At 40.2% G+C, this 14,379-nt stretch overlaps 1 protein-coding gene across 4 annotated transcripts in view; it reads right to left on the bottom strand.

Moving 5' to 3' along the window:
- The window catches only part of ADD3 (adducin 3), a 94,253-nt gene that overhangs the window by 17,630 nt on the left and 62,244 nt on the right, over positions 1–14,379 (bottom strand). For 3 of the 4 annotated variants that reach the window (XM_069864215.1, XM_069864214.1, XM_069864216.1), the window contains one exon: positions 8,792–9,015. In XM_069864215.1, coding sequence (XP_069720316.1) covers positions 8,792–8,986 — 195 coding nt within the window. In that variant the 5' untranslated portion in view covers positions 8,987–9,015. Of the gene's footprint in view, positions 1–2,113; positions 2,252–8,791; positions 9,016–14,379 lie in introns of those variants that run through there. The other variant, XM_069864218.1, reaches the window with a different exon arrangement.

Genomic DNA, 14,379 nt, shown 5'->3' with positions numbered 1-14,379 from the left:
AATTGCAGATGTAGTATTTGACAAGAAAATGCTGATAAAGGAAAAACTGTACTGTCAGATGAATGAAAAATTATGTTAGTCAGCTTTATGCTCAGTATATCTCAACAAAGAGAATGTTTCAGCTCTGGGATTCAAATAGTTCTTTGGGCACATGTGGAGGTTTTGCTTGTTTGTGTTAAAATACTAGACTTAAGATCATAGAATCATAGAATCAAAGAATCACTAGGTTGGAAAGGACCCACTGGATCATCGAGTCCAACCATTCCCATCAGTCACTAAACTATATCCCCATGATGCCGTTCAAAGGCTTTAGCACTGCATATAATTCCACTATTAGTGTTGATCCTTCTACCATATAAACCACACAATGATGATACAATAAGGGCAGTGATTTTTTACAGTGGGGTACTGAGTCCCAAAGCAAGAAGCACGGCACCTCCTGGCTGCCCATCGACATCGCTGCACAACTTCTGGACTCGGCCAACCTGCCTGTTCCTGCACCAGTGCAATGGCAAGGTCACTGCCTGGATAACTCACTCCATCGTTTCCCGTTTGCAGAAGCATCCAGCAGCCAAGCACCAACGCGTCCCCTTGTTTGTGCTGGAACAGCACTCCAAGCATCCTGCTAAAAGTTTGCATAGAAAATAGTCCACGGTATGAAAACCGGGCCCGTGACAGCTACTAGAATGGAGGTAAAGCCACACTTCAGACAAAATGCCAAGCAGAGCTTTTATTCGCATGGCAGCAGCCACCTAAGCAAATAGCTTGACTTCCACATGCAGCAGGCTGCAACCTCCCCTTCTACTACTGCTAACTGGGGTTGTTCTCTTCAAAACTGCAGCAAGCTGAACTACACCAAGTTACACCAGAGCTGGAGCAAATATCCCCTGCACCTCCAAGACTGTCAAGTGTTGCCCTAACTGCCCTGAGCTGGTGGCACCTGCTGCTCTGCTTCCATTTTGCCACCTTCTGAACATCACACCACTACCTTGCACTGAGACATGAATTTCTCCATGAGTCACCAGAAAAAAAAACCCACACAGGGCAGCTCAGCCTTTTCCTAAAACTGTTCCTAGAACTCTACTGTTTCTAGATGTTTTAACTGTTTCTAAAATTCCCGCCGGCTCTTTGACACCAGCTTAGAAAGCTTGAAGAACAGATAACAGCTTTTCTTGAGAGTCATTAGTTGCAGCATTCAGTCAATGTCTTTCTAATACAAAATCACTACTCCAGAAATATTTGCCATCAACTTCCAAATACACGTCATAAGCTCAAGCAGTTTAGATGCAAAAATCTTTCAATTTAGACATCCAAAGGCTCTCTGAAACTGAAGAGTAAAGTTAAAAGCCTCAGTTCTGACTCATTTACTTCTGTTTTCTTGCGCAGGACAGTCTTAAGTGTGAGCTAACAGTGTAAACTGGGGCTTTTAAGAATCAAAGCAACATTTGCATGTACCATAATTGGTATTTTTCCATCAACATAAGCAGAAGAACTAGAATAACCAACTTGCTAGAATAACCAATTATACATATATATATAGCACAGAACAATAATGTTGCTAGGAAATTTTAGTGTTAACATCTGAGTATGTAAAGAAGTATGCAGGCTCCAGAGTATTTTGTCTATCTTTTATGCTGGTTTTTTGTCTGTTGACCATTGATTTCTCCATGTAGTCCTTATCCACACGAAAGAAGTAGAAATAAAATAATAAGAAAAAAATTTTCCTTGTAAATAGCGAAAACAGTTGCATACAGGTCGTCTGCAAATACTCCACACCATCACAAGCCTTTAGGAGAAAAAAGCACGTGCCCACATCAATACTAATTACAGTAAAGTCCACACAGTTTGATATGTCCATCTACAGGAAAGTAGTTACAGAAAACATGTGAGATCCCTGCATTTAACAGCAGTGTTGCTGTTAGCCTAAGAGCTGTGGAATAACACAAGAAATCTCTTCGCCCAATTTCACTTTTGCCCATTTTTGATCAGAGTTTATATATCTTAAATCCATTTTTTTAAAAAGAGTCTAATTCAAATTGCCTACGTATAAATGCACACACAAAAAGTCTCTAAGCCACATCACAACCACTGAAAAAACGTTTCAAAACTTAACTGGTATTTTGTTCTCGAGAGCGAAGAGATGTTAATTTTAATTCCTGTGCTTCAAACGCCGCTGCCCACGGAGAGGAAAACCTTCTCTGAGACAGCCGATACAGCTTCGCAACAGTCTGTTTCAAGACTAAAGTTGAGATACAAACAACCGGTGCCCTAAGTGGAAAAGGGTGGAGCTGGCCACAAAAAAACCGCCAGCAAGTAAAGGCTGGTGGGGAGAAGATAAGAGTCAAAAAACGTGTTTGCTAGCGCCATGAAAAAAAAAAAAAAGCAGCATCTGGATTAAGACAGAAAGAAATAAGATCAGTATTAAACATGGGGAATTAGGCAAAGTTAGAATAATCTCTTCACTTGCAGTGAAGCACGTGGGTATCTGGGCTGGATGCAGCAACTTCACTGACAGTAAGCTGGTCCCATACAGAGCTCAGCCTGCACTTGTTTTTCCAGCTCCTCTAACCAGCTTCACGATCACTTCCTTTTGTGAGCCAAAGCAGTGTGTCTACTCCCACAATAAGCAACCTAGAGATACCCTATGATCAAGGCAAAACCTGAAGCACCAAACTTCTTTGCAAAGTTCATCTTCAGCACACCCAGCTCCTGAAGTCCCAGCGCTCACACAGTCACCGTGTTCTGTCAGAGTAAAGCCATGTGATGCGTCTTGCTGGATGAAATCCACGCACCGAATCTTAAAATGTTAGTGGTCTTACATGTTTATGAGCATAATCAACCAGTTTTTCACTAAGTGCATGAGCAGGGCAGGTGGGAGCACACATGGTGGCAACGCACCAGGATAGATGATGCGCAGAGCTCTGGATGCAGCCAGGGATTATCTAGGCACTGTTAAGAGCTTGTACTAAATCAAAGGATTGAAAAAAAAAAAAAGACTTAAAAATGAATATAGCTAAGTAACTCATTTTAATTGTTCTTCATTATTTGTACTGCAATGGAAATCAGACCAACATGATGCCTTTATTGGACCGAATTTACAATACTAGTGAATGAAAGAAAAATGGTGGATTTTGTTACAATGCTTTTTATTTCATATCCCCTTGCCACCTACCTAAGGAATTAATTCAGATTGGAGTGTTACTTACAATTAATAACTTCAAACATACAGAGGAGCATAGGAAAGTCATCAGGCAAAAGAGGACGGATCTGAGTTTTCCAATGATTTGAGTAATCTGAAGAACATGGAGCCAAAAGTACAAGATCTCCAGATACCCTATAACAGGACAAATGCCCAAACCCGAGCAGTTAACAACCCGAAGGAAGATTAGAAATTTGGATGAAAAAAAAGAATTAATTTGGAAACTGTTGGTATTTATACCTAATGAAAACCACAGTTCAAACTAAATGGAAAGCTGCAATATAAGAATAAGAGAGGAGGTAAAGGTAACTTTCATTTTTAAGATAAGAAAGCAAGGAATAGCACAAAATTCTATGCACCAGAAGATGGATATGAATTGAGTTTGCACTGCCACAGCTATAAAAATGGAATTTATACAATGGGATTTCTTGGTGTCCTCATAGAGACCTAGTGGATGGCCTTGACTGAACACAGCACATCCTGAGCACATATTCCCCCTCACTCAAAATGCTGAACTTGCCTGGCCGCTGCTCTGCCCTGGGCTCACTGGGATATTGTCACAGCTCTGGGAGGATATTTAAAAGGCATTTTCTGACATGCCTTAAACAATGTGCAAAGTTGAGCTTATCTGCCCTGGTGAATGAAATGCTGCACAGGTTGTATAATGAAAGGTTGTATTAAAAAAAGTCATTGGGATGAGAGGAGGGTCAGGACTCCCCAGCAGGAAGTCATAAAGGAGTCAGAGAAGATCAAACCCAGATGAGGGAGCTACGATGCTAAAGACTTGCCCAGTAGGGAGATCCCCAGGAGATATACAGGGTTGTGAGCATTTGTGGCCAAAGGGTGATGCTCCTGAAGGGTCTGAAAGGCTTTGAACTTTGTGGGGAGAAAGTTGAAACACGAGGAACTGAAAGCACTTTGATAATTTAAAAATATAAACTGCTCCAAAAGGGAGTGGTGTTGGGAAAAAATGGGATGTTCACTCAAAATAAAGTAAGCCAGACAACTGCAAAAGCCAGGAAAAAAATAAATCAAACCATCCTTAGTCTCTGTCCTGATGGCTTGAAAATAACATAGCCAGAAAAAAATTCAAGTGTGGGTGGGTTTGCTTGGTTTTGAGGAGAAAAATCTGGCCACATGCTTTGCATGTTAAGGCAGATCAATCTCTGAATAGAAGAGTTGTTAAGCTAAACTGTTATCTCCCCAGCTTTCAGGGTAAGTCCAGCTAGCATGGAAGGCAGCGGTGAGTGTGCATATACAAAGCAGGAAGGAAGAGAGGCACAAGAGAGAAGTACATTTTTACCCTCAGTATAAAACAACTCTCATTTTGCAATCCAGATGGCCAGACCTGAACCAGTGTCCTCGTGCAACAACAGCGCTGAGCCAGAATTGCCCCAAACACCCTGCAGAGCCACGATGGATTGGAAAGGGCTCCCTACACCCAACATGAAATTGAAGCAAAGCATGATGAGATCCTGCCAGCAAAGCACTCAACTTAAACCCAAACAAGCTCCAAATAACTGTTTCATATATAAAATTAGCAAATACACGTACAATGTCTTGACAGGCTACACAAAATGTTCACTGGTAAATTCAACACACAAACAGGACATTTAAATTTCGATAACCAAGTATTTTTCTGTTTATATAGTTCAGCTGTTCAACTCATCAGTTTATACACAAACCTGACTACTCCAACTTTTTCTTATATCAGTAAAAATAATAAAGTATGTGACTATGTGAGATACATTTCATGCATAAAAATGCATCCCCTTCCATTTTCACTCTGACTGGTAGCTCTTCTACAAATACAGTGACATAAACTGGATGCGAGCTATTCCTCAATGCACTTTAAGGAGTGATCCTAATTTCCCATACGGTTACACATATAGTCCTGTTAGCTAAAGCCTGTAATTAGCCTTCCTGCTGGTTAGATAATTGTTTCATATGGTCTTACTTCACTGGAGGCAGCATGACATTGCTGCCTGTTTGCAGAAACATCCAACACCCTCCCTGGTCGCTTAGGGAGGGCTGTGGGGAGTTTTTCCCATCTGTATGTTCATACAGCTCCTTGATGAACTGACTGTTCAGTCTTCACACACAAGAACTCAGTCTTCACGCACCACAACTGCGCAAACACTGCTTTTTTTTTTTTTTTTTTAATAAAAAAAGTGTTTTCGAAGCTTTGGGTTGTCATGGTGAGGGCACCAGAGAAACGCCAGAAGGAAATGAAGGCCAGGAAGACTTGCATACCATAACTGAAAAAAAGGGTTTTGATGATACAGCAAATACATGTTTACTCTTTGAAAGAGGTAGTTACTCTGTGTAACAAGCAATAAATGATTGTTTAGCATATAAGAAGACAAAATTGCCTTTAATTTCAGAGTTAAGCTGGAAAATCTAAAATAACCCTCCATCTTTTCAGATTTTGGATATATTATAGGTCAAGTACCTCAGACCCTGAGTAAAGCAATAAAATTAGTCCACTGCCTAAATGTAGCACCTTTCCTTTAAAAATAATGACACAGTACCTGAACCTTCTGAAATAAACTTAGTTTTATTGCTAAAGATTGGCCAGCAGTACCTCTGGATGCTATCAGGCTGCTCAGACCTCACTCATCTTAATTTCTTCCCACCTTTCTAACAGACATACAACAACATAGAAGCAGGTCCTGTCAGATTCTCCAGGACATCATGGGTTACATGCAGCATTAAGCAAATATGTCTCTGAATTTGTTGATAATGTCAGGACATTCTTTGCAGGCAGTGCTCATAAAAGTCCTGTAATTTGCTTAGGATTTATTGTGAACAGACTCTAAAGCATTAGAGATAATGAGAATTGCTTTTCAGTAGCTTTTAAATTATTTAATTCAGGAAAGGGAAATTGCACATCAGAGAGGAGTAGTCAGATTGCACATCAACATTTGCATCAAACAGGACATCACAGAGATGCAGCAGTTTGATGTCTGAAGATGTCTGGTCAGGGCTTTAGCCCTTACAATAATATGTACTGCACAAAATATATTCTCTAATTTATTTTCTTGCTAAAGGATTTTGATTTTCCTACTTGAAAGAAAGAAAAAACATTGTTAATAAAACAGATTAAATCAGTACCTGAGCTTCCTAGTATATGACACTGATTAACCCTTTAGTTTTGCTCCATAATCCTTTGCTCAGAGAAAATACATGTTCAAACAAGCTCATTTCAAGTCCATACATGCTTGTGTATTTTTAAGAAAGGTATTATCCTTGCTAAATACATCTCATAGTTACTAAAACTTGCCAGAAGATGAGCCAATGACTATTTCTCTGATCTGTATACGTGTATCCAGACAGGGTGAAGATATATACGCATATATCTAACGCTAGGTGAAGTTTTACCAGCAAACAAGCTCTTTAAAATGTGTCTGATAACCTCTCTTCCTCTTCTTCCAAACACCTTCAAACTAATTCCTCCTTGTCTACTGGATTAAACCAAAGAAGCAGCAAAGCTCTTTGCAAACTTCTAATGCGACATAATTCTGCAGCTATTAAAAAAAAAAAAAAAGTTATGCACGATACTTGTTAATTCAATCCTGAAGCTGTGTTACGCAGACTGGTAACAGGAAAAATGCTTTCTGGCTGTTTTGTTACAAATATTACTTTCAGGAGGAGATAAGGTAATTGTTTTCAGTCCTGACTCTTGAAGAACACTGTGGCACATCACAGCTGGACCTTGGATGAAATAATGCAGTTTCTATCCCCAAATCACTTATGAAATTTGCTTGAGGCACATTAAGTCACGGATATTGTATTAAAAATGCTTTTATTTCCTTACATGAGAAATCATAGCACAGTTCCTCTAAATTTTCTATCGTAAGAAACGAGACAATAAAAAGAGATACTTAAGAGGGAACTGGTAGCTCAGACACCTCTTCATGCCTGATCACATACTCGGCTCCCACGCCCCCAATTCTCCCTTGCAGATGCCAGGAGCCGAGCAGGCAGCAGACCTCTGGCTTATTTGGACAACTGTTCCTTACACAACAAAACCTCCCAACTTATTGGCAGCTCCAGTCACTTTCCAAAAAGTGCTGGGCTCAGCTTCTCTTGCAGGAGGAGGCTAACTGCAGCCCAGCAGCTCTTTTGTCTTCCAACCTTCTGTTAAAACAGTTACCTAGACTCAGGGGTTGCCCCTCTTCATCCCCCTTCCCAAAATCTGCACGCTGACACTGCCTATTAAAAAAAAAAAACACAGAGGCTGTGGAAGAGAAACATTTGTTAAGTTTGGCAGACTTGGCAAAAGGAATGTTAAGGAAATAGTTATGCTTATCAGATTCAATACTGCTATTGAAAGGACCGAAGAAATAACGCACATACAATCTCAAACAAGGTCTCCCTAAGTTAGTTTTATCTGTTAGGCTAAAGATCTAGTTTTTTCTGTGAGTCCTGACCTCTCATAATGTGAATATTTTCACAGGAAACAGCAGACTCCGATCAGATTTTACAACTGTTTAACATAAAATTATCATGATTAAAGCATTATGCAATACCTCCTTAGAGTATTTTCTTTACAAAAGGGCTTGGCTGCAAACCCCAAGCCTGCACAAATTGACTTAAAAGTAATAAATTCCTTGGTCAACAGGTTCACGTTATACTAAGAGCAACACACAGATCCAAGAGGCACCCCATGACAACACTTTAGCAAACAATCCTGTTATTCATGGATGGCTATAATAGGGTGATTACTAACAGCTGTTTGCAATCTCATTACATAGGGAAAAGCTTCAAAAAAATTGCAGAAGAAGCACCCCAACTTACTGAGGAACTGAAAAAAGAAGGATCTGTAAAGCTGCTACTGCCTTCCCAGTCCCGTTATCCTCATTACTCACATCCCACCACAGCACCCCGCAAAGGCTCACTCTCACACAGTCCTTACTCACTCCCTATACATTTCAAATACTCAAGGCAACAGTATTATTTTCCAATTTATTCATCATATTAAACCCAAAAAAATGTATCTATTAAAATATAAATTAAAAATAATTTGAGGGTGGTCTAATAGATGAAATAGTTCTGTATGTAGCCTACACAAGTACTAAACTTACACAACCAGTAGATGAGTGCTAATATGGCTCACTATGGGTACGGTCACCCCCAAGGACATGAAAAGAACACATAGTCTAGCTTTTAAACAAACTTAACCCAATTAAAAATGTTAATCAAAGCATTCCTGATACAAATGGTAAGTTAATATTCAAACCAAGAAAGGAGAACACCACGTAATGCCCTAATTTGTTCCTACTTGACCAGTGACTCCTTCACTCTCTTCCCTGCCCCTAAGTTTTAATTAAGTGCCCTGCAGACAGCCAGATCTTTTTGTGGTACTGCAATGAAGCATAAGAATGTAAATACGTCAGAAAAAAAACCAACCAAACCAATAAAGGCTGCTTGTTCACAGACAAAAAACTAAGCAAACAAAACGCTGGATAATCTGTTCAGTGAGTCTTCTTAGAAGATGGTCCAGAGTTATTCTAGCCAGCTGTGTGTCTCAAAAAGTTAATAAAGAAAACAATACTTTTTCATTCTCATCCCCCCCTTAATCCCACTCACAGGGCTCTGCAGTATCTGAGTGACCCTCTTCCTTTGCTCCATCATATTGAAGTCTTGTCTCAGGTCAGGGGACATGTTTCTCTCCCGAATATACTCCGGGTCATTCTCATTGATGCGATCGAAGTACCGCTCTTTCTGAGGCATCGTGGCCAGGGGAGGAGTAGTGATCACCACCTGACTGGCATCAGTACTCATGCTTCAATGCTGCAGATGGTAGCCCTCACCTGAAACAAATAAAAAAAGAGAGAGGAATGATTGACCATCAAAAGGAGAGCATTGAATACAAATTCCAAGTCTGGACACAAACAATGTTCTTTTTCATCTTTGGAGAACATCATCTAAAATGAAAGGAGAATGAATGAATAATTAACATAATCAGAAAACTAAGGAAAAATTCTAGGAAAGTGTTTAAAAAATATTCATGAGTTCTCAGACAGTGCATAAACATCTCTGTTCAAGTTCAAATAAAAAACCAACAGCATACGCCTAAACAGCATAATGTATTTTAGACAAAATTTCCTCTATCGTTTTACATTGCATTCATCACCCTCTCAAGGTTTTTATATAGTTCTCCTTCCTGACACGTCCAGCCAAACACACTCAGAAGACGGAGCCTCTGTTTAACATCCACTCAGAGCTCATCTCCCAACTCGAATGAAGATATTCCTCAATTACAGCATTTCTGAAGTACCTCATAACCCAGCTTAACGATGAGACATTAGGCTGTTCAAAATCCACCAGGGGAGTCTGCAGAGCGCCGGCTGGTGCCTGTGCTTTCAGGAGACACTCAGAGACGCAGAGGGAACAGCAGAAAAGGTTATATGGTTATGTGCTGGGTTGCACAGGATTGAGGCTGCAACTGCTCCAGAGCTGAGCTTTAGCTTTTCTCCTCATGTGTGCAATTCTATGCAAAGATTCTCACTGAAGCTCATCAGGGAAAACCAAACTTTCACGTCTTGGTAGAAAGCTATGCATAAAACCTCATTTAAAAAACTGATAAGCATTTGTAAACACAAGCAGAACTGGATCAAAAAAAGCAGACACTTGAATTTTCATACAAAGAATCAGGCTCAAAAGTGCACTAAGGAACACTGTTCCTCAAATGGGTACCAAGGAGGGACGCTTTCTCAGGTCTGAGGAACAAAGTGAAACAAGATTCGTAGGAAGAGATAGTGTATTATGAAAATACATTTTAACATGCAAAAAATCTACATTCAATAATATATTTAATACAAAAATATTTGCATGCAAATGTATTTGGTATGTAAATGATTCACTTCTTCAGACGAAAAAAGCCACACAAAGGCATAAGCGTTGTTGAGCAGTATTAAACAGCCTGATTTGACATTATGATACGAGTCGTTTAAAGTGTCCTTGCTCCACAGCACAGTTCACCCATCCCTTGTTTGAGTCAGTGCAACTCTTGTTTGAGGTGTTCTGTGAACAGTGAACTAACGTGGAGCAGCACGTGAAGTGCTCCAGCTATAACCTTGCCCATTTTCCAGATGAAACCACTGGGAGCCCTGTTAAAACCAGCTCCAACAGCGCAAACCCTCCTCCTGCAGGCGATAAGCCCTTTCAGTCCTTGCGCTGCACCCTCTGCTGCACAGCCACACCACAAACCAAGCTGGCAGGAGGATGCAGTTCGATTTTCAGCCAGTTTCCCACACTGACACCCAAACGGCTTTGCTGGTGCACTGCAAAGGACAGCACAAGGACAAAATCCTGTGGCACTGCAGCCTGCTACCAAGTACAAAACCCCAGCCAGAAGACAAGTCAGACACCACCTACAGAGCTAGGAAAGCATTAGCAGATAAGGTATAAGAAAAAAACACCTCCATGGTTTCCTTATATATTGCAGATTGTGATAATATTTGGGATTAAGATGAACTTGTGTTTACAATGAACAATCTTCTAAAAAACAGTCACTACAGGTTGTAATTTTTTTGTTCTTTATGGCCTCTTTTTTTTTTTATGAAACATGATCTCAGAAGCAACTTATCCAGCTGCACCCACAGAGCTTCCAGGAGGTACGTGGCATGTTGGATGAATGTACCACGTTATGGGATGTAATATTTGAATCCTGGAGACAAGCTCCATGACCTCTGATGGCTTTGTTACAGAGGCTGTTGAAGGATACTGTGAATTTTGCATTTGCTGCTCAGGTGCAGTGTGAGTTCATTCAGCGTTTGCTGACTGACCACCAGGAGGCTGCTACTTGTGAGCAATTTGGGGATGCTGGAGAGAAGACAATGGGCTGGCTTCAAGGAAGTAGGAGTTTGGGGAAAATCCAGGAGAAGTATAAAAGGAGGTTAAGTTTTGCTAAAGAACAAACTATCTTTTCCAGCTAGGAGCAATGAAGCAGAAGGATAAACCTTCCTGTGACAGCATGTGGGGAGATGATCACAGCTTAGCATCCCTCTGTTCAGGTTAGAAGAGATACCCTTACAAATGTAACCACGTATTTATTATGTGCCCTCTGTTTCATGTACACCCCCACCCCCCCCCACTCGCAGACACCCAAAATAGCAGGGTTTAAGAAGCAAAAGAAAAAGCACCACAAGAAGTCACAAGACCAAGAGCTCACCCTCCAAATGCCACAAGGTATGAAAAGTTTGAGACGAGACCCACACTGTTCTCCATCAGTGTCAGCATAAATACCTCATCTGAGTCAGAACAGGCACCTGCTGGTAACTGGAAACAGTCTAGAAATGCAGATGGCAAGAACCTTGCTTGAATCGGTGACCAACTGTGACTGTTACCTCTTCCCAGGAGCTGCCTTATCCAAATGTTTTCCCTAAAATGCTCCTGATAACCCCAAGTGGTAAACTGTTGCTCAACTGCTGATCCACTCAGTTCGCTGGACCAACTGCACGCATGTCTGAGCTTCAAAACAAATTTTACTGTTATTATTATAGTTTTATAAGATATTAGTTCAAGTCCACTACTTTGCAATTCGTTCCTACAGTGACAGAAAAGCCCATTCATCTGTAAAAGACACAAATGCGGCTGGCAATAACTAAAATTCACAAAAGAGATTTTTCTAATTGCTTCAGACTTAATTTTTCCCTCTTTTCTTTCATTTGTTACCTCTAGCCATTAAAATTGCAACATTAAAGTCCTTGTACTACAACCCCCCCTCCTTTACTGAACATAATATGGGTATAGGGCCCAGTTGTTCTTATTAGGTCTGGTTCAATGCCTGCTCTGTCGGGCCCAGGCGGACGTTCATATAGCCCCTACTGTTTGGTTGGAAAAAAAATTCAAACAAATCAGCCATTCTTTTATTATTTATTTGCATCTTGCACCCTTTTTAAAAAAAAAGAAAGAAAAAAAAAAGGACACTTATTAAAAATTTGCTCATCTTTTAGGGATCCAAAAATCTGTACTTATTTCTCAGCCCACAACTGACAACAACATAAAGTAAACGTTTACAGAAAATCCAGATCTCGAAAGCTATGAATAGTGATACAGGATTCTTTCCCTCTCTATGTTTTTTTGATAAGATTCTTTTGTCTAAAAGGAAAATCAGCTTTGCTGCAAGGCTACTTTTGGCTCCCACCCCTTCCAATGACAGTCATGAGAGCTATCACCTTCCTCAGTGGAACCAGCTCATGTTTCTTACGCATGCTGTACATCTGGCGTTGGGGAGATCTGTTGTTACAGAGCCTGAGGCACAGGTGGAAATGAGAGACTGTATCCCCCTACAGTAACCAGGCACTAAATCCTCACTGTCCGAAGGGACTAACGTACACAGAGGAATCAAACCTAAACTAGGATCTGATTTTGCCCTGGTGAGATCTATCCCCCTTGCTCAGTTAAGACAGGCAATTTAGCTCACATTTTGGCCCAACAGGCATATGCTCTCGTGCCAAAAAGTGATTCAAAGTATACAGAAGAACAGTTTTCCCAGCTATGGTTCAACTATTCCATTGGGGTGAAAAAGAAACTACAAAAAGCAAGTCAGCATACATGAGTTTTTTTAATACAGCATCCGCACTTCAGCTGAAAATACTTTTCCGGACCTGTGAAACAAAGAAGCTCAAAAGCTCTTGCTACAGGGTAACTTGTTAATCTAACTCAGCTTCCCCCTGTCTAGATATGCACTCCTGTTCCTGCAGAACTAAACTCTGATAGTGCTACAAAAGAAAACAGGTCATGTCCTCCTGTGCTTTGATGCTTTATATAGCTCATGGGTTTGGCCTCTATATTCCGTTCCATATTTTATAACTGCAACTGGGCTACAAGGAGAAAGTAGAACCTTCCCCTCTTCACTTAGAAATAAGTTTTATTTACCAACAATCCCGTTTATTCTAGGACCTTCAACTGTTGATTTCAGGCTGCAACCTTAAGTCCCCATCTGATACTTTGTAAAGTCTAAGTAACATGCTGTGCTGCTTTTGTTGGAATAACTGTTTTCAAAGTTAGATCACAAAAGCAGCACAAAAATAATGAGGTCAGAGAAACAAGGAGTGAAGAGGGGAGGGGGAGCAAAGAGACCAAAGGCAGGAAATATTTACCTTGCCAAAGAAATCTCAGAAAGCACTGACTTGACATATTTATATCTTTAATAATGTACAGGATGTATAACAGAAATAAATGCCACCATAAAAGACAGACAGAGCAAAAGAAAAGGGATAAAATCATTAGATCACCTAGCAACGAATCATTAACCTACCTTTTACACTGATTTTTTTTTTTATGGCTAGTTTCAGGCATTCCCATTTTCTCTACGCAGCACAATCCATCTGTCTGAGAGTTTCCAGCACTGCAAAACAGCAGTGTGCACACCGCATCGTTAACCAGTACGACTGATTTCAGGTCTGAGCACTCAAGCTAGACTGTGCAATCCGAGCATGTATTTTTTGAGGAGTACATTGTGTTATTCTGCTATTGTTATTTATTGCTTGCTTGTTTGCAAGGAACAATCTGCTCTTTTTCCCCCTCCTTCCAGTATCTTGTCTGCCAGAAGACTTACTGGAAGCAAACTAGGTGTTCTCTTGATGTTGGCTCCAGCCTCCTATGAAACAGGCAGGTTCCAGGCTGAATCAAAGCCTTGGCTTTAGTCAACACTGTCAGCTACATAAGTTAGCTGGCAGAAAAAAAAAAACAACCAAGCTTAAAGAATATGAAAGAATGGTTAAGAGGAATAGGAAAACATGTAGGAGACTACAGAGACTAGAGTTTCCATCACTATCTTCTGGCATTAGAAAGTCAACTGTCCACGCTCTCTCCCATAAATTTTAGTAGTGATTTCTACATCAACAGAGTAATTGCACCTGATCTAAGAAAAAAACAATTATTTGGATAAACACCTCAAAATTCAATTCAGTTTTTTGTTTTCCTAATCAGGACACCAAATACTACAAATATCTGACAATGCATTGACAGATTCTTATTTATTTTTTTTTTTACCATTACAGTGGGTTTGGATTTCATTTATCAGTCCCACCCTACCCACTGATGAGTAAGATGTATGTGCAGACATCAGCAATTTGTAGATGCAATTTGTGGGACTGAAAAAAATTCTGCTACATTAGATAGGCAGCATTTGTTCAGAATTATATTAACTGATATAACTAATATAC

The sequence above is a fragment of the Phaenicophaeus curvirostris genome, chromosome 9 (assembly GCF_032191515.1).
Source record: "Phaenicophaeus curvirostris isolate KB17595 chromosome 9, BPBGC_Pcur_1.0, whole genome shotgun sequence".
Lineage (NCBI taxonomy): Eukaryota > Metazoa > Chordata > Aves > Cuculiformes > Cuculidae > Phaenicophaeus > Phaenicophaeus curvirostris.
The sequence above is the reverse complement of the archived record's forward strand: the minus strand, read 5'-3'. Positions and strand labels throughout refer to the sequence as shown.